The 21,605-nt window shown below is 63.6% G+C and overlaps 2 protein-coding genes across 2 annotated transcripts; one reads left to right on the top strand and one right to left on the bottom strand.

The window, feature by feature from the left end:
• Positions 1 to 818: 818 nt before the first annotated feature.
• On the top strand, positions 819 to 7,845 carry PVALEF (parvalbumin like EF-hand containing). The gene is made up of 5 exons (XM_075904066.1): positions 819 to 896; positions 2,955 to 3,065; positions 4,202 to 4,337; positions 4,495 to 4,610; positions 6,666 to 7,845. The coding sequence occupies exons 2-5, from the start codon at positions 2,963 to 2,965 to the stop codon at positions 6,707 to 6,709; spliced, it is 399 nt and encodes a 132-aa protein (XP_075760181.1). The 5' UTR covers positions 819 to 896; positions 2,955 to 2,962; the 3' UTR covers positions 6,710 to 7,845.
• A 2,360-nt stretch (positions 7,846 to 10,205) lies between these two features.
• LOC142819179 (alpha-N-acetylgalactosaminide alpha-2,6-sialyltransferase 2-like) lies at positions 10,206 to 21,320 on the bottom strand. The gene is given in 10 exon segments (XM_075904269.1): positions 10,206 to 10,436; positions 11,112 to 11,338; positions 12,098 to 12,197; positions 12,493 to 12,576; positions 13,415 to 13,542; positions 14,488 to 14,651; positions 14,995 to 15,009; positions 15,012 to 15,159; positions 16,375 to 16,507; positions 20,443 to 21,320. Coding segments are annotated over 9 exon segments (1,101 nt in total). The 5' UTR covers positions 20,559 to 21,320; the 3' UTR covers positions 10,206 to 10,436; positions 11,112 to 11,125.
• Positions 21,321 to 21,605: the final 285 nt, after the last annotated feature.

Here is a 21,605-nt window from a genome sequence, read left to right as displayed (position 1 = left end):
ACGCACGCACACACGCACGCGCACGCACACACACACACGCACTCGCACACACACACACCCGCACACACGCGCACACACACGCACACACGCACGCACACGCGCGCACGCACACATGCACACGCACTCACACACACCCGCACACACGCGCACACACACACACACGCACACACACACACACACACACACACCTCCTTGTTGAGTCAGGCCCCTACAATGACACCCCCGTGACATTTCAAATCCAAATTGCTGAAATCTGGACTTTTACCATTTGAAAACGCCTACGGCTTCACAAGTGACAAAGCTGGAGCCTGGATTTGCCTGGGCTTCATCTGCAGGCACCAGGATCCTGTCCCGGGGTGCTTACAAGCCACTAACAGGACTAGGGCACCAGACACAGAGACCTTCCCGCTTTCCGACCCATGGCCAGAGAGGCAGGATGGTGCCACAGCCCCTGGCTCCAAAGGCTCCCATGAGGTGGGACCTGCCGCTTGTCGGTTCCGCTATTGCAAGAGCTTCTGCAGGGTCAGCCCTCCCCTCCCCCAGCCACCCCGCTTGCCCCTTGGGTGACGGAGGCTTTTCAGGAGTCAGGGTGTGTTCTGTGCCTCCCCTGCCCCCCCCACCCGCGCAGTGCTGTGACCCGGGCCCTGCCCCCTCCACAGGTGCTGAGATGCCAGCTGCTCCGGAGGCTCTGCTCATGCTAAGCTACGCCAAGAAAATCCAAGCCGCCTGCTGCCAGCCTCATGCAAGGGCCCAGGAGGGCTGCAGGGGCCGACAGGTGCAGCTCTCCCTAAATAGCAAGCCCAAGCCTGCCTATAAAACTGGGGACCAGCCTGGCACCTCCCGGGGAGCTTGCCGAGGGCTGTCAGGGAAGGAGCCTGCCGTGAAGACTGCACCAGGTAAGTGCCAGCCAGAGGCCCCGGCAGGAGAAACCCCAGAGGAGGCATCACCCTGCAGGGAGAGCCCAGCTTGGAATGAGCCCCCGGCTCTGCCAACGGGCTCCCCCGGGCATGGCCTGGTCCGCCCCAGGGGGATGGAGGAGGGGGCGAGTTACCAGCCTGTGGTGCCAATCCCGAAGGGCCCCCGCTGCCCCCGGGACTCTCTGGCTCAGTCCCCGCGAGAAAGCAGCGCTGGGAGCAGGGTGGCTGCTGAGAGCACAGCCAGCAGCAAGGCGCCAGGCCAGCAGCTGGAGCGGCCGACTGGGGCAGCTCTTTGGTGGGCGTCAGAGGCTGCCCGGCCCAGGGGAGGGGGAGAGGCCAGGTGCCTGGGGGTCCGGGCCCATGGGGTTACTCTGTGCATCCCTGCTTAGAGGCGGCTGGTGAGCTGGGGCTGGCCGGGGAGAGCCCCGCTGGGCATTAGCTGAGCTCTTGGGGCTGGTTCGGTTCCGTTGGGGGCAGGCTGCTGGGGGTGCTTTGCTCTGTGCTGTTAAAAGTTACAAGTCAAAGGGACCCCCCCCCCGCAGCCCGTGTGAGTGGGACTCTCCATTAACACAATGCAGGAGCCCCCAGGGGGAGCGGCAGACGAATACAACAGCCCACGCCGGCCCGGGGCGGAGGGGCACCCCCCGCCCCCCACAGAGCTCTCAGCAGCAGGACTCGGGCCTGGTGCCCACGCCCCGCCCGGGCCCTTCCCCCGGGGGCACCTCGTGCTGAGTCAGACGGGGCGCAGCGGGGCCAAGATTCCGCTGGCAGGTTTCGCGCCCCTTGCAAAGGTCACCCCGTGCCCCGGGGCTCGCTCGGGACCCAGCCCGGCGGCCCAGCCGGGGGGCCGGAGCCAGCAGGCGGGCCCCAGCCCTGCAGAAATAGCTGCTGGCGGCTCTGGCGAGCCCGCTGGGACGGCAGAACTATCCGGGCCGCGCGTAACTCTAGAGCGGCGGCGCATCACGCGGCGGGTCCCGGGGAGCAGCCGAGGCCGGGAGGAGGGAGCCTGCTGCCCGCCCCCGAAATAAACACCGGAGCTAGCGGGAGGGTCTGGAATTCCCAGCAGTGGTGAGGGGGGGGGTGGAGGGATTCCAGCCAGTGCCAGTCCCATAGTGAGGTCCCGGGGAAGGTCTTCCAGAGGGACCCCCATCCACAGCCAACCCCAGAAACCCAGGGGCCTCTTGGCAGGCATTCGGCAGCTGGAGCTGTCCTGCCTGGCCCCTTCCGGCCCGGGAGAGGCAGGGGCTGAGGCCGGCTGCCCACCTATGGGCGGACACACGGGGACTTGGACAGCAGGTCTGTCAGGAGCCGGGACTCCTGGGTCCTTTTCCCAGCTCGCGCTGTGGGCGAGGGGCTGCCCCGCTCCGGCCCCGGGGTAGAAATCCCAGCGCGAGGGCCCTTCGGTGACACCCGAGCATGCACCGAGCGCCCCCACTGGACCGGGCTGCAGCGAGCGACGGGACACGCCAGAGCCAACAAAACGGCTCCTTGGGGGGCCGGGCCGTTCGTGTGCCACCAACACACCAGGCCTGCGTGGGGGCCGTGGCCCTGGGGAGGCCGGGCAGGGGCCAGCTGGCTAAGGGGGTCGTGCCCATGTGCCGTGAAAGGGCCCGAGTGCAACGGAACCTCCCACCATGCCAGGAGCTCTCCCTTCGTGAGGGGCCCAGAAAGCAAGTGCCCGGGCCTGGCGCCGTTCCAAAGCAGCCTGACTTGGGGGGCTCTCAGGCAGGGGCTGTCCAGCCGGAGTCCAAGCCCAGGGTGCCCCAAGAGCCCAGGCAAGCCAGGCCTCAGGGTCCCCATGACAACGAGCCAGCAGCATCTCCATCACCTGGAGCAAGGGCCCAAATGCCATGGCGGGGATCCCGTCACCTCAGGGACACGTGGCCCCCCGGGGGCCGCCACGGGGCACTGCGGGCGAGGCCTGGCGGGCACGCTCGGGCGCACACGCGTGTGTGAAAGGGGCACGCCCCCAGCCGCCCGCTCCCAATCCCTGCGCACGGCTGGGCTCGCGGCTCAGCTCCCTCCTGCCCTCACCAGGGCACCGGATGGAGGATTTCTCCCGCCAAGTCAAGCAGATGGCGCTGGCCTTGGGGACGTCGCTGACGGACAAGGACCTCGACCTGCTGCCCGTGGAGATGCGACACCAAGGTAGGGAGGGGGCCGAGGCCGGGCCCACCCTCGGAGGGGGGCAGGCTCCGGCCCACGCCTGGGGCACAATGGGGGGAAGGTCACCCAGTTATAGAATCATAGGACTGGAAGGGACCGCGAGAGGTCATCGAGTCCAGCCCCCCGCCCTCAAGGCAGGACCAAGCTCCGTCTACACCATCCCTGACAGAGGTCTATCTAACCTGTTCTTAAATATCTCCAGAGAGGGAGATTCCACCACCTCCCTTGGCAATTTATTCCAATATTTGACCACCCTGACAGTTAGGAATTTTTTCCTAATGTCCAATCTAAACCTCCCCTGCTGCACTTTAAGCCCATTACTCCTTGTCCTGTCCTCAGAAACCAAGAGGAACAAATTTTCTCCTTCCTCCTTGTGACACCCTTTTAGATATTTGAAAACCGCTCTCATGTCCCCCCCTTAATCTTCTTTTTTCCAAACTAAACAAGCCCAGTTCATGAAGCCTGGCTTCATAGGTCATGTTCTCTAGACCTTTAATCATTCTTGTCGCTCTTCTCTGCACCCTTTCCAATTTCTCCACATCTTTCTTGAAATGTGGCGCCCAGAACTGGACACAGTACTCCAGCTGAGGCCTAACTAGTGCAGAGTAGAGCGGCAGAATGACTTCACGAGTTTTGCTTACAACACACCTGTTGATACAACCTAGAATCATATTTGCTTTTTTTGCAACAGCATCACACTGTTGGCTCATATTCAACTTGTGGTCCACTATGACCCCTAGATCCCTTTCCGCCATGCTCCTTCCTAGACAGTCGCTTCCATCTTGTATGTATGGAACTGACTGTTCCTTCCTAAGTGGAGCACTTTGCATTTCTCTTTAGTAACCTCATCCTGTTTCCCTCTGACCATTTCTCTAACTTGCTAAGGTCAGTTTGAATTATGTCCCTATGCTCCAGAGAAGTTGCAACCCCAGCTCGCCTGGGTTGGGTGCATTCAAAGTGGCAGGCGAGGGGTAAATGGGACCGGCGGGGGGCGCTGATTTGCGCCTGCCCCGGGCTGGACTGCAGGGCTGGAAGCCAGCAGCAAGGGGCTGGGGCTTTGCGGCCCCTTTGGGGGGCTGGAGGCAGCTCTGCTCACCCCTGCACCTTTCCGCCTGCAGGCGCCTTCAACTACGGCCGGTTCTTCGAGTACATGAGGCAGTTCCAGACGTCCAGCGAGCGGGAGGAGCAGGTGCGCAAGGTCTTCCAGCACCTGGACAAGGACAAGAGCGGCTTCATCGAGTGGAACGAGATCAAGTAACGGCCAGAGGCGGAGCCCCCCTCCCCACCCCCCCAGGCACACGCCTGCTCCCCGAGACTATCACCCCGGCCTAGCCCCGCGCCCCAGCTCTGCTCCGGGGGGGCTGAGCGGGTCCTGCAAACCCCTCCTGAGCCTGCCCCCTCTGCCCGGCAGGTACATCCTGTCGGCGGTGCCCAGTGCCGTGCCCGCCGTGCCCCTGTCCGACGAGGAGGCCGAAGCCATCATGCAGGCGGCGGACACGGATGGGGATGGGAGGATCGATTTCCAAGGTAGGGATGTCAGGCACGGGGGAGGGGGACTTTTGCCCCGGGGTAGCCGAGCGCTCCTCTTCCTCCGCCTCCTCCCCGAAACCCCGGCACCGAGCGCTCCTCTTCCTCCGCCTCCTCCCCGAAACCCCGACACCGAGCGCTCCTCTTCCTCCGCCTCCTCCCCGAAACCCCGACACCGAGCGCTCCTCTTCCTCCGCCTCCTCCCCGAAACCCCGGCACCGAGCGCTCCTCTTCCTCCTCCTCCTCCCCGAAACCCCGGCACCGAGCGCTCCTCTTCCTCCGCCTCCTCCCCGAAACCCCGGCACCGAGCGCTCCTCTTCCTCCTCCTCCTCCCCGAAACCCCGACACCGAGCGCTCCTCTTCCTCCTCCTCCTCCCCGAAACCCCGGCACCGAGCGCTCCTCTTCCTCCTCCTCCTCCCCGAAACCCCGGCACCGAGCGCTCCTCTTCCTCCGCCTCCTCCCCGAAACCCCGGCACCGAGCGCTCCTCTTCCTCCGCCTCCTCCCCGAAACCCCGGCACCGAGCGCTCCTCTTCCTCCGCCTCCTCCCCGAAACCCCGGCACCGAGCGCTCCTCTTCCTCCTCCTCCTCCCCGAAACCCCGGCACCGAGCGCTCCTCTTCCTCCGCCTCCTCCCCGAAACCCCGGCACCGAGCGCTCCTCTTCCTCCGCCTCCTCCCCGAAACCCCGGCACCGAGCGCTCCTCTTCCTCCTCCTCCTCCCCGAAACCCCGGCACCGAGCGCTCCTCTTCCTCCTCCTCCTCCCCGAAACCCCGGCACCGAGCGCTCCTCTTCCTCCTCCTCCTCCCCGAAACCCCGGCACCGAGCGCTCCTCTTCCTCCTCCTCCTCCCCGAAACCCCGGCACCGAGCGCTCCTCTTCCTCCTCCTCCTCCCCGAAACCCCGGCACCGAGCGCTCCTCTTCCTCCTCCTCCTCCCCGAAACCCCGGCACCGAGCGCTCCTCTTCCTCCTCCTCCTCCCCGAAACCCCGGCACCGAGCGCTCCTCTTCCTCCTCCTCCTCCCCGAAACCCCGACACCGAGCGCTCCTCTTCCTCCGCCTCCTCCCCGAAACCCCGGCACCGAGCGCTCCTCTTCCTCCGCCTCCTCCCCGAAACCCCGGCACCGAGCGCTCCTCTTCCTCCTCCTCCTCCCCGAAACCCCGGCACCGAGCGCTCCTCTTCCTCCTCCTCCTCCCCGAAACCCCGGCACCGAGCGCTCCTCTTCCTCCTCCTCCTCCCCAAAACCCCGGCACCGAGCGCTCCTCTTCCTCCGCCTCCTCCCCGAAACCCCGGCACCGAGCGCTCCTCTTCCTCCGCCTCCTCCCCGAAACCCCGACACCGAGCGCTCCTCTTCCTCCTCCTCCTCCCCGAAACCCCGACACCGAGCGCTCCTCTTCCTCCGCCTCCTCCCCGAAACCCCGACACCGAGCGCTCCTCTTCCTCCGCCTCCTCCCCGAAACCCCGACACCGAGCGCTCCTCTTCCTCCTCCTCCTCCCCGAAACCCCGGCACCGAGCGCTCCTCTTCCTCCTCCTCCTCCCCGAAACCCCGGCACCGAGCGCTCCTCTTCCTCCGCCTCCTCCCCGAAACCCCGGCACCGAGCGCTCCTCTTCCTCCTCCTCCTCCCCGAAACCCCGACACCGAGCGCTCCTCTTCCTCCTCCTCCTCCCCGAAACCCCGGCACCGAGCGCTCCTCTTCCTCCGCCTCCTCCCCGAAACCCCGGCACCGAGCGCTCCTCTTCCTCCGCCTCCTCCCCGAAACCCCGGCACCGAGCGCTCCTCTTCCTCCGCCTCCTCCCCGAAACCCCGACACCGAGCGCTCCTCTTCCTCCGCCTCCTCCCCGAAACCCCGACACCGAGCGCTCCTCTTCCTCCGCCTCCTCCCCGAAACCCCGACACCGAGCGCTCCTCTTCCTCCGCCTCCTCCCCGAAACCCCGGCACCGAGCGCTCCTCTTCCTCCGCCTCCTCCCCGAAACCCCGGCACCGAGCGCTCCTCTTCCTCCGCCTCCTCCCCGAAACCCCGACACCGAGCGCTCCTCTTCCTCCTCCCCGTGCAGAGTTCTCCGACCTGGTGGCGAAGGAGAAGATCCCCAAGAAGTAAGGCAGGAGGCAGAGAAAAAGCAGCAACCCCCCCCCCCGCCGCCGTTCCTGGCACCGGGCCGCCTGCTTGGGGGGCAGCCGCCACTGGCTGCCCCGGGACTGCGCTTGTGCTGCCTGTTCTGTCGCCTAGAAGCCCATGTGGAGGGGAAGGGGCTGGGGAGGGAGGGGAACGGTTGTGGCCTCCCCTGGCCTGAGGGGGAGGGGGGGCAGGTCCCAGGCTGCATGCCAGGCCCGGAGCAGGTAGGAGGCAGATCTGGGCCAGGGGAGGAGGGACCGACAGGGGGAATCGAACCCGCGACCTCAGGAGCCTCTACCGCAGGGGTGGGGAACCTAAGGCCTGAGGGCCAGACGCAGCCCTTAGCTTACCTGGATCTGGCCCTCAACGCTCAGGGCTCCCCTTGCCCCATTGGGAGCCTGCACTGGCGCTCCAGCCCCTTGCCCCATGCCGTCCTCTCGTGGGGCTGGAGCACAAAATCTCCTAGCCCAGGCCCCCCCCAGGCTCTGGTGCGCAAGGGGGGGTGCGGGGAGAGTCTCTCTCCTTCCCAGGGCCGCGTCAGCGAGGTTTGGGGGGTTTCTTTGCTTTTCACTTGCAGCCCCCAACTGTGGGTCGGACCCAAAACCGGTTCCCAGCCCCACGCTGCTGCATGAGCGAACAGCCAGCTGGCTCGCCGCTAAGGCCGTAGAGGCAAGTCCTTGTTCTCTCCGGGCAAGGTCTTGGTGCCACTCCCGGGGAGAGCAGGCGTGTGGGTCACCTGGGATGGTGCCGTGGTCCCACCGGCCTCCCAGCCCAGAGCATCAGGGCCAGCCTGGCCAGGGCTGGGAGCAGAGACAGAGGAAAACCAGCGCCAGAGCGGCTTGAGCCTTGGCCCGCCTGCTTCCCTTCCCCCTGCTCCTGAGTCCAGCACCGTGCCCAGGGCCAGCTGGCTGCTCTCTGCCCTGAGAAGGACCAGTTGGCCCCTGCCCCGGCCCCTGGGGCCGCCTGCCACATGCAGCAGCTGCTCTCGCGCGAGTAGGGAGGGGGGAGCAAAGAAAGCCCCCGGTTGCAGCCTCCGCGCCTGGACCGCAGCCCTAGTGCCGCTCGCATGGAGCGTGTCCGTTTCCTGCACGAGGTGACGCTCCAAATAAAGAATCTCTCCAGAGAGCCCTCCTGTGGCCAAGCCCTCTGCTTTCGCCTGGTGATGCTGGCCCAGCTCGGGGCAGGGGGAAGAACTCGTGCTGGGCCCCGGCCCCTCCCTGCAGCCGGGTATTCCTGCTGGCCCCAGGGTTCGGGGCCGCAGCCGGGCAGAGGGCAAGTCGCAGCAGAGAGAAGCCAGGAGGCCGGGCTCCGGGCCCAGGGAGAGAACCCCCCTCTTCGGCATGCAGCACCAGGCAGACAGCTAGGGCTTCAGGCAGCCCTGGAAACATCCCATGGCCCGGCCACGCTGGGCTGCGCCTGTTCTCGCAGCCCCGTGAGCCCAGCTCTGGGTGCAGGGGGGCCGGCCTGAGGCCACTCGGGCTGGCGAGGACGGACCAGAGAGACACGAGGAGCCAGGGAAGGAGCTGGCCCGAGGGAGAGGCGACCCCAGTGGGATGGGGAGGCTGACGGAGACCACACGGCCTCGCTGTAGGATGATCTTGCGCCAAGAGGAATTTGAAAAGGACGCCCAGAGAAGGGGCGGGCAGGCGCCTGTGCCGAGGTCACAGCCCTGGAGCGATTCCCAGCGCGGCGGCTCCGGCCCTGGATTGGAGAGGCCTGGCTGAGACGCAGCGGGACTCCTCCCTGAAGGGGGAGGCTGTGAAGAGCCTTGTAGGGCAGGTGCTGCGTCCCCGCTACAGCCCACGGCAGCCCAGAGGGAGGGGACGGGGCAGGAACTCTGGTCTCAGCAGGTGCAATGTACCAGTGGTCTGGGGGCACCGCTGTGTGGGTCAGCTCAGGGCAAAGTGCTTGGAAACAAGGCTACTTCCAGCCCCAGCCTGGGGTCCGCCCCGTAAGGCCCCAAACCAGCCCCAGAGCCGCCACTCTGGCCAGCAAGGAGTCACACAACAAAACCCCTCAGACACCCCAGTGCTCCCTGTGCCCCCCACCCCCCTCACACAGAGGAGAGGTTATAACCCATCCCCCACCTCCCCTCACACACCCCAGCGCTCCCTGTGCCCCCCACCCCCCTCACACAGGGGAGAGGTTATAACCCATCCCCCACCTCCCCTCACACACCCCAGTGCCCCCTGTGCCCCCCAACCCCCCTCACACAGGGGAGAGGTTATAACCCATCCCCCACCTCCCCTCACACACCCCAGTGCTCCCTGTGCCCCCCAACCCCCCTCACACAGGGGAGAGGTTATAACCCATCCCCCACCTCCCCTCACACACCCCAGCGCTCCCTGTGCCCCCCAACCCCCCTCACACAGGGGAGAGGTTATAACCCATCCCCCACCTCCCCTCACACACCCCAGCGCTCCCTGTGCCCCCCACCCCCCTCACACAGGGGAGAGGTTATAACCCATCCCCCACCTCCCCTCACACACCCCAGCGCTCCCTGTGCCCCCCAACCCTCCTCACACAGGGGAGAGGTTATAACCCATCCCCCACCTCCCCTCACACACCCCAGCGCTCCCTGTGCCCCCCACCCCCCTCACACAGGGGAGAGGTTATAACCCATCCCCCACCTCCCCTCACACACCCCAGCGCTCCCTGTGCCCCCCAACCCTCCTCACACAGGGGAGAGGTTATAACCCATCCCCCACCTCCCCTCACACACCCCAGCGCTCCCTGTGCCCCCCAACCCTCCTCACACAGGGGAGAGGTTATAACCCATCCCCCACCTCCCCTCACACACCCCAGCGCTCCCTGTGCCCCCCAACCCTCCTCACACAGGGGAGAGGTTATAACCCATCCCCCACCTCCCCTCACACGCCCCAGTGCCCCCTGTGCCCCCCAGTTCCCTCTCACACAGGGGAGAGGTTTTAACCCATCCCCCTACTTCCCCTCACACACCCCAGTGCTCCCTGTGCCCACCCCACACAAGGGAGAGGTTATAACCCATCCCCCACCTCCCCTCACACACCCCAGTGCTCCCTGTGCCCACCCCACACAAGGGAGAGGTTATAACCCATCCCCCCCACACACACCCCAGCGTTTCCTGTGCCCCACCCAGCCCCCCCTTACACAGGGGAGAGGTTATAACCCATCCCCCACCTCCCCTCACACACCCCAGTGCTCCCTGTGCCCCATCCAGCCCCCCCTTTACACAGGGGAGAGGTTATAACCCACCCCCCACCTCCCCTCAGACACCCCAGTGTTCCCTGTGCCTCATCCAGCCCCACTTTACACAGGGGAGAGGTTATAACCCATCCCCCACCTCCCCTCACACACCCCAGTGCTCCCTGTGCCCCATCCAGCCCCCACTTTACACAGGGGAGAGGTTATAACCCATCCCCCACTTCCAAACAGGTTCTCCCAGTCCCAAAGGGCCAGCCACAATCCCAGGTCAATTGATACCTCGGATCGGACCCAGAAGAGCTGCTGGGCCAGGCCTTTAGTATCTGCCGTGGGACGGTTTATTAATAAAAGGAAAGCAAAGGCCGAGAGTAGGCTGGTCACAGCAAGCCCGTCACGCGTCAGTCCCCATGCGCTGGATGCAGGCTCTTAGACAGGGAACAAACTGCCGGCTTAAAACTCTCCGGAGCACGTCCGATGTCCGGGTGGGTCGCCTGATCCTCCCCGGCCCTTCAGCCAGAGCAAGACGCTTCTGAAATCACAAGCAGGATTGAAGGCTAAAGAGGGAGGCGCCCCAGGATCCTTTGAGCCCCTTGCCCCTGTGGAGGGAGATCCGCTGTTCGCCTGAGTGATGGCACCTCCCAAAATGGAGCTCGTCCCCCGTCCGTGTCCTCCTTCGGCAAACAGCCCCGCGGTAGCTGCTGGTCCCTGTTCCTCGGTGTTATGGCAACAGCTGAGGGCCAGCGTCCAGGCGGCAGCACTAGTCCCTGAGTAGCCACCCTGCACAGGGCCTTGGGGACCCAGTGAGCAGCGCTGCTCTCAGCCAGTCCCAGCAAAAGGTTCTGCTGGCTGCTGGCTGCCACACGGGCCCCTTCTTGTGAGCTGCTGTGCTGGATACGTGGTTCCCACAGCTGCATTCAGCCCCCCCCTCCCCCAGGGCGACCGCCCCAATTCGTTCCAGGGATAGTCAGTCAGGGGTGACTGTTCCAGGTGGGAACCCCCTGGGACCAAGGCAGCACGACGCCTCCCCAAACAACTGGGCACTTCCCCCACGGCTGTGGAGCCACGGTGAGGCCTGACAAACTCGTTCCACCCCCCGCCCAGGCAGGAGCCCAGCGTAAAGACACAGGCTGGCCGGGGCTCATCCTCCCCCGAGGTCTAGGCCTCGGCTTTGCACCCATTGGAGGGCTTGTCCCCAGCACCCCACCTGAGGCGGGCGCGTCAGCCCCTTTGCACTGCCCGGGAGGGGGGCTCGGTCCCCGCACGGCCTCTCGTGTACAGCGTGAGGAGCCGGCTCTGGTGCAGCTTCTGCCACAGGTCACACTCCAGCCGCAGGTCGTGGTTGGAATAGAAACCCAGGCTCTTGTGCGTCGGGTCGAAGTAGTGATCCGAGTAGGCCTTGTAGTCGGGGGTGATGAACCCATAGGCGCTCACCTGCGGGGGATGGGGAGTTAGCCGGCTCCTGCCGGGGGCCCTGAGCAGCCAGACCCAGGCCCACCTAAAACCCCCCTGGGGGAAGGGCCAAAGGAAGAGCTAACCCCCCCCCCCCCCAGGCCTGTAAACAGGCGTGCGGCAGAGCCTGAGCAAGGAACCCGCGGCCTGGGGTATCCTGGGTGTAAGTTTGGGGGGGTCCTCTCATGAGGTCTTGCCAGCTCCTCAGGAGGGGGGAGCAGATTACTGGAGCCACTGGGAATGTGCAGCTAAGACTCGCCGGCAGCTCCCATTGCGCAGGGCAGGAGCCCGGCCGTGCAGCACCATGCACTAGTGCTGCACGGCTGGACACGGGGGCCATGTGTGTCTCACGTGGGGCAGAGACGAGGGAACGGCACACGCAGCCCAACGCTGCCGGGGGGCTCGCAGCGCGGCCAATGCACCAGGCCTGCTCCGGGCAGACGCCAGCGGGCACGGACCCACGGGTGCAGCCCAAAGCAGCGTGCGGGGGCCCAGACAGCACGGGGGGGCCCAGCAGGGCAGGTGGGATATGCCAGCTGGGTGCCCTGCCGAAAGCAGACAGCGCAGCACGGGTGCTGTTCCTCCTGGCATCCGGCACAGGGGCCGGCGAGGAAAGGAACCCGCATCCCTCCAGCCCATTAAGGCACCAGCCGTCTGGCGTGTGCCCTGTGACCAGCAGAGGGCACCTCCGGCCTCGCCATCAGGGCAGCGTGGCCAGAGCGGGCGATCAGCCGGCTCTACCTGGTCACAGGTGTGAAGAGCAGCCAGCAGCATCACTGCCCCGGTGGAGGGGCGGTACAGCCGCCACGACTGAGAGTCCAACACTCTGGAGCGAAGGAACCTGCCAGCGGGGAGAGGAGAGAAGGGACAGCGCTGACCCCGCGGAGCACGGGAAATCCACCTGCCTGGCACGTCCCACCAACGGGCCCTGCCAGAGGGCTCCCCCGGCTGCAGTTCCCTGTCTCCTGTGGGAACCAGCCAGCCCAGCCCCCCAAGGGGCTCTCTCCTGGCCTCCCCGGAAGCGATGGCACCATCTCTGCAGCGCTCGAGGGCTCTGGGGGCGGCAGGGGCCTGGACTCAGCCCTCCTCCCAGCAGGGCAGGCGCTGGCAGCCCGAGGCTCCCCGCAGATCCTTACCGGTTCCTGAGGTAGCGGATAAAATCCGGGTGCAACATCTTGAACTTCTCCGCCCTCAGGTCTTCCCCGAAGAATTGCTCCGGCCTGCGGGGAGGAGACGAGAGCTGGTCTGCGAAACGCCCCCCGGCCCAAAGGAACTGCCCACGGGCAGGCCCCCACCCCGCTCGCGTCCGCCCTCTCCCCAGCTCCACGGGTCTCGCAGACACCCAGAGCCCTCCCACCGACAAGGAACGGGCGGGGTCCCTTTCCTGAGCCGCAGCAGTGCCCAAACCGGCTGCTGCTCCCACCGAGCGTGACCGGATCCCAGCGCCCCCCGGCAAGGAAGCTTGGTTCTGTGCTTGTGCTAAGCAGGCCCCTGTGCTCTGTCAGGAGCCCCTCCGGGTCTACACTGGACCCCTAGCCGAGACCACCAGGCCTTGGCACGCTCCTCTTGGCCTCAAGAGTCTCCACAGAGACTGCCCCTCCCCGGGTTCCCTGCCCCTGCCCGGACCCCCTGCCCCAAGCCCCCTGCCCTACCCCAAGCCCCCTGCCCCTCCCCGGACCCCCTGCCCCAAGCCCCCTGCCCTACCCCAAGCCCCCTGCCTCTCCCCGGACCCCCTACCCTAAGCCCCCTGCCCTGCCCCGGGCCCCCTACCCCAAGCCTCCTGTCCTACCCCGGGCCCCCTGCCCGTTCTGTGGCTAAAGGAGATTCACCCACAACAAGATTTGTTCAGGAGCTCTGAAAAGCGCCCCCCTCAGTGAGCCCCATCACAGACACCGCCTCGTCCAGGTGCCTGGCCCCCAATTCCCAGGCATTACGGGGCTGGCGGGCCCCCGGCACCCTGTGTGGGGTGGACGGCGCGCACAGATCTCTGGAGCAAACCCCACACCTCCTGTCACACTGTGGGCTGCTGTGCACCCACCTCCCTGGCCCGAGACTCACCTGGCACCCTTGTCGGGGCCCCTGTCAACAGGGCGGTGGGTGAGGGCCGCCTGGAGCAGCAGGTAGTCGCGGTCGTGGTCTGGGAGGAAGATGTACCTGGTTTCCTGTGGCAGCGAACACGCCGACCATCAAGCCGGGCTGGGCCCCCAGCACAGTGCTGCCTTCCCCGCCCTACGGAGCCTTTGGCTGGGCTCCTCGCTTGCTGCTGCCTGAGCGGGGGGGGGGGGGGTGAGGAGGCAGCTGCCCTCGGCCGGGGCTGGGAGTAGGGATGTTAAAGACTAGTCGACTATCCCATAAACATTTGCTTATCGGATAGTCTTGTGACTAGTCAGCTAGTCGATTCCAAACCCCCCCCCCCCCCCACTGCTTCTACAAGATAAGATTCAGCAAAGGGGGGGAGGGGTACTTCAAAGTGGCAGCACCGCACCCCCAAGGCTCCGCACGGCATTTCCCCAGAACCCGGGGTCAGTTGGGGAGTCCCCAGCTGACCCCGGGCTCCATGGCAGCTGCCCCTTTGAAACACCACTTCTGGCATTTCAAAGGGGCAGTGGAACCTGGGGTCAGTTGGGGACTCCCCCAGCTGATCCCGAGCTCCATGCGGCATTTCCCCAGAACCCACGGCAGGTTCCAAGGAAGTGCTGCGTGGAGCCTGGGGTCAAGGCCTCAGCTGACCCCGGACTCCTAGCAGTATAGTACAGGTACGTCCCTGGGAGGCCAGCAGGGGGCGCTGTCACTCGGGGGTAGGTGCGATACCCACGGCCTGTCATCCCCAGTACAGGTACGTCCCTGGGAGGCCAGCAGGGGGCGCTGTCACTCGGGGGTAGGTGTGACCTCCACAGCCTGTCATCCCCAGTACAGGTACGTCCCTGGGAGGCCAGCAGGGGGCGCTGTCACTCGGGGGTAGGTGCGATACCCACGGCCTGTCATTCCCAGTACAGGTACGTCCCTGGGAGGCCAGCAGGGGGCGACGTCACCCCACATACCAGCACCTCCCCTTGCGCCCTGTGGCAGGGGGGGCCTGTCACCTGGGGCAGGTACGACCCCCCCAGCTGTGCTGCCCAGGCGAGCTCTCACCTGAAGACGTAGTCATGCTGGTCAATCGCGGCCCCCATGTGGGAGCCGTTGAGGATTCCTCCGTTGCCCACCACAGCGCAGCGGATGCAGGCGGTGCCGGGGCGGGCATCGAACATGCACCCAGTGGCCGACGTGTTGAGGAGGGTCAGCGAGTCCCTCACAACTAGAACCAAGCGGGGCAGGGGGTGAGCCAGGGGCAGGGAGCGGGCGACGGGCCCGGCAGGCTAGAACTGCCGCCCCGGGGGGCCTGCCTGCCTGGCAGAGTGGGAGCCCAGCCGGAGTGCTCCAGGGGCTCCCCATGTCAGCCGGGCTGGAGAGCGAGAGACCTACCCTGTTCCCCACGCGGCAGAGCAGTGCCGCCGCCGAGAGGCGCATGTCACCCCCGGGGCAGCGCCAGGACCCGGCCTTCCCGGGAGCAGGAGGCCACGCTCGTCTCTGAGGGCGACAGCCAGCGGCTCCCCGGCCCCGTCTGCCACTCCCCCCGCCCCCCGCGAGCGAGGTCTCACCGGGCCAGTCGACCCGTGCCAGCCGTGGGCCCCCCCGTAGCGCTGCAGGCGTCGGTACTCGGCCGGCTGGGCATGCCGGGCCCACTGCAGCACCGGGACGGCCTCCAGAAAGATGCTGCTGAACTCGGTGCCTGCAATCCGCTTCCTGAGGGCGCTGGGGCACCCCTGACAAAGCAACACCCGAGGGGCGGGCCATGAGGAAGAGCCAGGTGGCCGCACCCGGGGGGGGGGGGCTCCCAGAAGAAAGGGGGAGGGGAGTCAGCGTCTCTGAGCCCAGCTCAAGAGTCGGCACTAGGCACAGCCAGGAGGCCCCTGGTTTGGACAGCGACGCGGGGGAGCTCGGGCCGGCCCTGGGAGCAGGACACCAAAGGGGGGGCAGGAGCCGTAAGACGACACCAAAGGGGGGGCAGGAGCAGGGCATGGACCGTGCTGCACAACTCTCCCGTGTGCAAGCGGGCAGTGACTCTCCCCCTCCAGGGACACGTCCAAGGTTTGGAGCCCCCCCCCCCCGCTGTCCTGCCACCCAGTGGAGCAGGGCCAGAGGCCCCAGGGATCCGTGCATGGACTGCCCTCCACAGCCAGGCCAGCTTCCCCTCGGCCTGCCCCCAGGGAGGCCACGCCACGGCACCAGTAGCCGGGTGCCCCTGTGTGGCGAGGAGACCCTGGGGCCGGCCCCCTCCGGCTGTTTGCGTTGGGAGGCCAAGACACTTCCCTGCCCCAACAGCACTGGAGGCCTGGGCTGCTCCCCCCGCCACCCTCCTGGCTAGGGTTGCCAGATGGTTGAAACAAAAATACCAACCCCCCTCCCCACACACAAAAAAAAAAAAATCACAGGGAAAAAATTCTGTTGAAGGGAAAAAAAAGGGGGGGGGGGGGGGGGGGGGGGAGAAGGACCAAAGTTGTTGAGTTAAAAAAAAAAAAAAAAAGGACTCCAAGGACTTATTAATAAACCGGCATTAAAACAGCATGTCCCCTTTAAGAGTGAGTGCAGGGATAGGAACAGGGGAGCGGTTGAGCACTAAGACCCAGGGGAGTCATTGCTTCCCCTAGGTCTCTTGGCCAGCAGCCAGTTTGTGCCAGCAGCCTTGGGGAACCAGGTAAGCATGGGGGCTGGGATAGGGGGGCTGGTGATGTGGGGGGTTGGGAGGCAGGGAGTCTGGGCGCTGAGTGTTTGTAGGGTTACCAGGTGTCCAGCATTTTCGCCTCCTGGCCGGGGGAAAATTCAGAGAATACTGGACATCTCAGGGGTCCAGTAGTCTCTGAATTTTTTTACCGGACAGGAGGCGAAAATACCAGACTGTCCGGGTGAATATTGGACACCTGGCAACCCTACCCCTGGCTGACCCAGCCCAGCAGCCGCCCCCTCGCCGGGGCACATACCGAGTTCTGGTACGTTGTGTCCCGGCCATACTCGTCCCCCAAGAACAGTGGCAGCGTGGGGCTGGGGAGCTGGGGGCCCATCTCGGTCACTGTCACTGTGCTAACACTGGGCTGCTGAACTCCACGAGGGTCCCTGTGGGGGAAAAAGAGAATTTGATGGCACGTTCCCACTCGGCCCAGCAAGGCACCCCTCCTGCGGGGAGGATCCCCCCGAGGGTGCTGGGCCCTGCTGCTTCTGGCTGCACCTTCAGCCCCTGAGGCTAGGACTCCCCCCACCCCCTGGCTAGCTACAGGGTGGCACCTGCGGAGGGGACAGCCCGTGGCACTCTGAGAGGGCAGCTATGCAGGAACCAACAGGGCATTAAAAGGAGGCTCTGCCCCCGTTCCCACCCCCACCTGCTCCTGCCCATCACCTGCCCCCAGGCTTAAAGCCCAGAGTTTGCACAGACCGGACCCCTGCACCCTCCTGGGGCATGTGGGCTTGGAACTGGCCCCCGTGGGGCAGGGGAGAAGGGCAGGATTGGAGCAAGGAGAGCTGCTCCCCAGCCTAGAGTGGCACACACACAAGGGGGCAGAAGGCTGTCACGTTACTGGATTGTAAAGAGAGAAGCCAGATCATTGTTGTACTGATGGGGGGGGTATGCCCCAAAAGTCTGTACACAGGGGACCATTTGAGGTGTCACATGAAAGCTTCTGTTCTACTGCGTGGTGCATCTAGACTGGCAAGATTTTGCACAAAATGCTTTTGCGCAAAAACTTGCCAGCTGTCTACACTGGCCGCTTGAATTTGTGCAAGAACACTGACTTTGTAATGTACAAAATCAGTGCTTCTTGCGCAAATACTTTCACGCTCCTGCTCGGGAAAAAGCCTGCTTGCGCAAGAGGGCCAGTGTAGACAGGGAAGAACTGTTTTGCGCAAAAAAGCCCCAATGGCTAAAATGGCGATCGGGGCTTTCTTACGCAAAATTGCATCTAGACTGGCCACGGATGCTTTTGCACAAAAGCACTTTTTGCGCAAAAGCATCCGTGCCAATCTAGACGCGCTTTTGCGGAAATACTTTTAACGGAAAAACTTTTCCATTAAAAGTATTTCCACAAACTCATGCCAGTCTAGACACAGCCATTCTGTATGTGCTATTCAGGTACTTGTATGATGTCTGTATGTGGAGTTATAAGTACGTACTTTGTGTTGATGCTGGAAGGTTCTCTGTCTGAGGCAGAGCAATGGGCAAGGAATGCTCAGCCAGTGACGATGCTAATTAGCAAGGCGACAATGAAGCTCTAGGTGCCAGTACACACCTCAGGAACGTGACTGATACCTGCAAACCAGCCAGGGCCAAAGAGCGGCTAGCCTGGGATGCAGGGATAGGTCGTTGGACCATGTGACCTTCTCTGGCCAGGACGATGCCAGGGGAGGTACATAAGTGCCATCTGGCACCCTCCATCTTGTCTTGAGTTCAGCTCCTGATCCCAGCTGCAGCCTTGCAGGAACAACGAGCCGGAAAGAACCGTGGACCCATCCTGACACAGGATGTACACCAGAGACTTTTAAGATAGCAGTTTATATCACTGCTAAGAGCCTGCATCGAGAACTGGGTGATTCGATGCATGTAATGTATTCTCCTTAACAACCTTACTCTCAGGCTTTTCTTTCTTTTAGTAATAAACCTTTCGATTGTAGATTCTAAAGGACTGGCTCAGCGTGATCTTGTGGGTAAGATCCAGGCTGTGTCTAGACTGGCAAGATTTTGCGCAAAAGTGACTACTTTTGCGCAAAAACTTGCCAGCTGTTTACACTGGCTGCTTGAATTTGCGCAAGAGCACTGACGTTCTAATATAAGAATTCAGTGTTTCTTGTGCAAATACTTTGACGCTCCCGCTCAGGGATAAGCCCTCTTGTGCAAGGCACCTTAATTTTTTGCGCAAGAAAGCCCGATAGCTAAAATGGCCATCGGATCTTTCTTGCGCAAAAGCATCCGTGCCAATCTAGACGTTCTTTTGCGGAAATACTTTTAATGGAAAAACTTTTCCGTTAAAAGTATTTCTGCAAAATCACGCCAGTCTAGACGCAGCCCCAGAGTGTAAATTAATTGGGATCTGTGGCTGGTTTCTTGGGACCAGAAGAACCCATTCGGGGTAGGTGAGATTGGGTTCTATAACCCCTCACCTGTGTGTTAGGCCCGGGGCTGACTGGGGCACAGGGAGAGCTCAATTTTGTGTTAGGGGTGTCATGTTACTGGATTGTAAAGGGAGAAGTCAGATCATTGTGGCACCCGTTGGGGTGCGAGTACTCCCAAAAATCTGTACACAGGGGGCCATGCGAGGTGTCACATGAAAGCTTCTGTTCTACTAATTCTGTATGTGCTATTCAGGTATTTGTAGAATGTCTGTATGTGGAGTTATAAGTATGTTCTTTGTGTTGATGCTGGAAGGTTCTCTGTCTGAGGCAGAGCAATGGGCAAGGAATGCTCAGCCAGTGACGATGCTAATTAGCAAGGAGACAATGAAGCTCTAGGTGCCACGACACACCTCAGGAACGTGACTGATACCTGCAAACCAGCCAGGGCCGAAGGGCTGCCAGCCTGGGACGCAGGGATAGGTTATTGGACCATGTGACCTTCTCTGGCCAGGACGATGCCAGGGGAGGTACATAAGTGCCATCTGGCACCCTCCATCTTGTCTTGAGTTCAGCTCCTGATCCCAGCTGCAGCCTTGCAGGGAACGAGCCGGAAAGAACAGTGGACCCAACCTGACATAGGATGTACACCAGAGACTTTTAAGATAGCAGTTTATATCACTGCTAAGAGCCTGCATCGAGAACTGGGTGATTCGATGCATGTAATGTATTCTCCTTAACAACCTTACTCTCAGGCTTTTCTTTCTTTCAGTAATAAACCTTTCGATTGTAGATTCTAAAGGACTGGCTCAGCGTGATCTTGTGGGTAAGATCCAGAGTGTAAATTGATCGGAACTGTGGCTGGTTTCTTGGAACGGGAAGAACTCGCTAGGGGTAGGTGTGATTGGGTTCTAGACCCCTCACCTGAGTGTTAGGCCCGGGGCTTTTTGGGGCACGAGGAGAGCTGGGGTGTCAGAGGGGTTTTGCTTGTGAGGTTTCTGGCTGGACAGATTGGAAGCTGAAGCGCTCGGTGGGACTGGTTTGTGGCCTATTTGGGAAGGTCTCCATTCTGGGGCTGTAAGGAGGCCCTAGTTTGAGCAATTTGCCCTGAGCGGACGCCCTCAGCCATGCCCAGACCTGGCCCGGTCCATCACAGGGGCACATCGCCACAGCTTGGCCTGCTCCGCCCTTAACCACGGAGACACAGACTCGGCCCCCACTAGCACCATGGCGATCCCCGAGCCCAGTCACTGTTTTAAGGGAGGATTATAGCTTGGGCCAGAGACCAGAGCTAATCCAGAGGCAGCAGGGCCCAGCGCAACTGCAGGGAGGGGCCCAGGCAGGCCAGGGGAGTTGGGATCGCATCTGGCTCTGTAGGGCAGACAGAAGGGGGTGCAGGGGCCTGTGGCGCCCCACCCCCTGCCAGGGCCGCTGCTCCCCTAAACGAGGAGCTGGAATTCTGGAGCCCCTGCCCTGCAAACCTGTAACTGCTTCACCCCCAGCTGCCGTTCGGGGCGGTGGGCGAGCGCACACAAGGAGCTGGTGGCTTACTTCATAAAGCAAAACTCTCCTGCTCTGCACTCCCCCTCAGGGTCTGCTCCCCAGTGCCTCTGGCCCGGGCCCCGCCCAGAGGATCTGCTTCATGTTAAGGCATTTGCAAGGAGGGAAAGCTGTGCAGGGGGAGGGGGAAGCCATGGCGTGGGGAAGGTCCCCGGGTTTGTTAATCATTATCCTGCCTGCCAAGGACAAGACTGGCACCAAGATGTGATTTGGGTGGAGATGACGACGGCGCTGGCAGGGGCAGCTCAGCAGAGTCCCCAAGGCAGGGAAATCCCCCCCCGCCGGGAAGTCAGAGCCCTCGGCACCCTGGCCAGGCATTGCTGCCGCTCCCCTCGCTGGAGTCCACATGCCCAGCACCGTCGGAGAGCTGAGGGGGAGCGGCTGGTGGTTACCTGGAGAAAAAATTTAGGAAGCTCCCCCGGCTGCAGGTCCTGGCTTGGTACAGAAGGCCCAGGGTCAGCGCGCCCAGCAGTGCCCAGGGCAGGATCTGGCTCCGCAGGCGGGGCATGGCTGGCCCAGCAGGCACGGGAGCAGGGTCTGTGCCACGCAGCAGTTCTCACGGCCCCGCAGCCGCCCAAGCTCTGCCCTGTGGGTCGGGGCAGACACAAACCTGGCTCAGCCCATGTTCACCCCCAATGGAGGGCAGTGAGAGCACCCCCCGCCTGGTGCCTCTCCGCTCAAGCTCTATCCCGCTGCGTGCCTCTCCAGCGTCCCAGGCGGCACTGCAGCAGATAAGAATGTAACAGACTAGTCGACTACAGGGTAAGCATTTGCATACTGGAAATTTTTTTGACTAGTTGACATCCCCCCCCCCTTTGCTGCCTCCATAAGATAAGAGGCAGCAAGGGGGGGGAGGGGAAGAGGGCCAGCTGGCCAATTGCTACTTTGTGCACAGACCATTTTCAGAGCCCTTTAGCCCGAAGAGCAAAGGGCCGTCGCTGCACGGAGGCAGGCCGATGCTGGGACGCTGCTAGGAAAAGGGCGTTTCGGTGGCTGCATGATGGGAGAGCCAGCCAGGGTGTGGCTCCCGGGCAGGGATCCGGGTGGGGGGACTCACTCCCAGCATGGGCAGGTTGCTAGACTGCTGCTGTATCAGGGAGGAACAGCAGGAGGGTCCTGCCCCCAGGCCCGGAGCCGTCCCAGCCTCGGGCTGCCAGTCAGCACCTGGTGGCGAGCAGGCTGCTCTCAGGGGAAGGCAGAGCGCAGCCCCCGCTCACCCCTCCCTGCAGGCGGCCAGCGGACTCCCCTGTGCACCCACGGTGGACTCCCCAGCCACGCTCAAGGCCAGCCACTGACTCCTGACTTTGGCAGGCCCTGTGCACGGCGAGGAACCAAGAGCCCCCTCTCCCCCCGCACCTGCCATCCATCTCACAACCCCTTCTCCCTGCCTGGGGCTTCCCTGCTCCCACCGGAGTGCTCGGCCCCACGCAGGCCTGCGCCGAGTCCCCACTGAGCTAAGAGGGAAAGGCAGGGAAGTTACTTCAGGGGGCTCCTCTCACCTTCCCTCCCCCTTCCCAGAGAAGCTGCCCAGCTCTCCCAAACACCAGCAGCAGCC

The sequence above is a fragment of the Pelodiscus sinensis genome, chromosome 20, assembly GCF_049634645.1.
Source record: "Pelodiscus sinensis isolate JC-2024 chromosome 20, ASM4963464v1, whole genome shotgun sequence".
Classification (NCBI taxonomy): domain Eukaryota; kingdom Metazoa; phylum Chordata; order Testudines; family Trionychidae; genus Pelodiscus; species Pelodiscus sinensis.
This window is presented reverse-complemented; position numbering and strand designations above follow the sequence as displayed.

What these genes read in the sequence shown, in the direction of transcription:
- PVALEF (XM_075904066.1), top strand. Translation starts at nt 2,963, where the DNA reads ATGGAGGATTTCTCCCGCCAAGTCAAGCAGATGGCGCTGGCCTTGGGG. An exon ending in CGTGGAGATGCGACACCAAG is followed by an intron (nt 3,066 to 4,201) that starts GTAGGGAGGGGG and finishes TTCCGCCTGCAG; the next exon opens with GCGCCTTCAACTACGGCCGG. An exon ending in TGGGAGGATCGATTTCCAAG is followed by an intron (nt 4,611 to 6,665) that starts GTAGGGATGTCA and finishes CTCCCCGTGCAG; the next exon opens with AGTTCTCCGACCTGGTGGCG.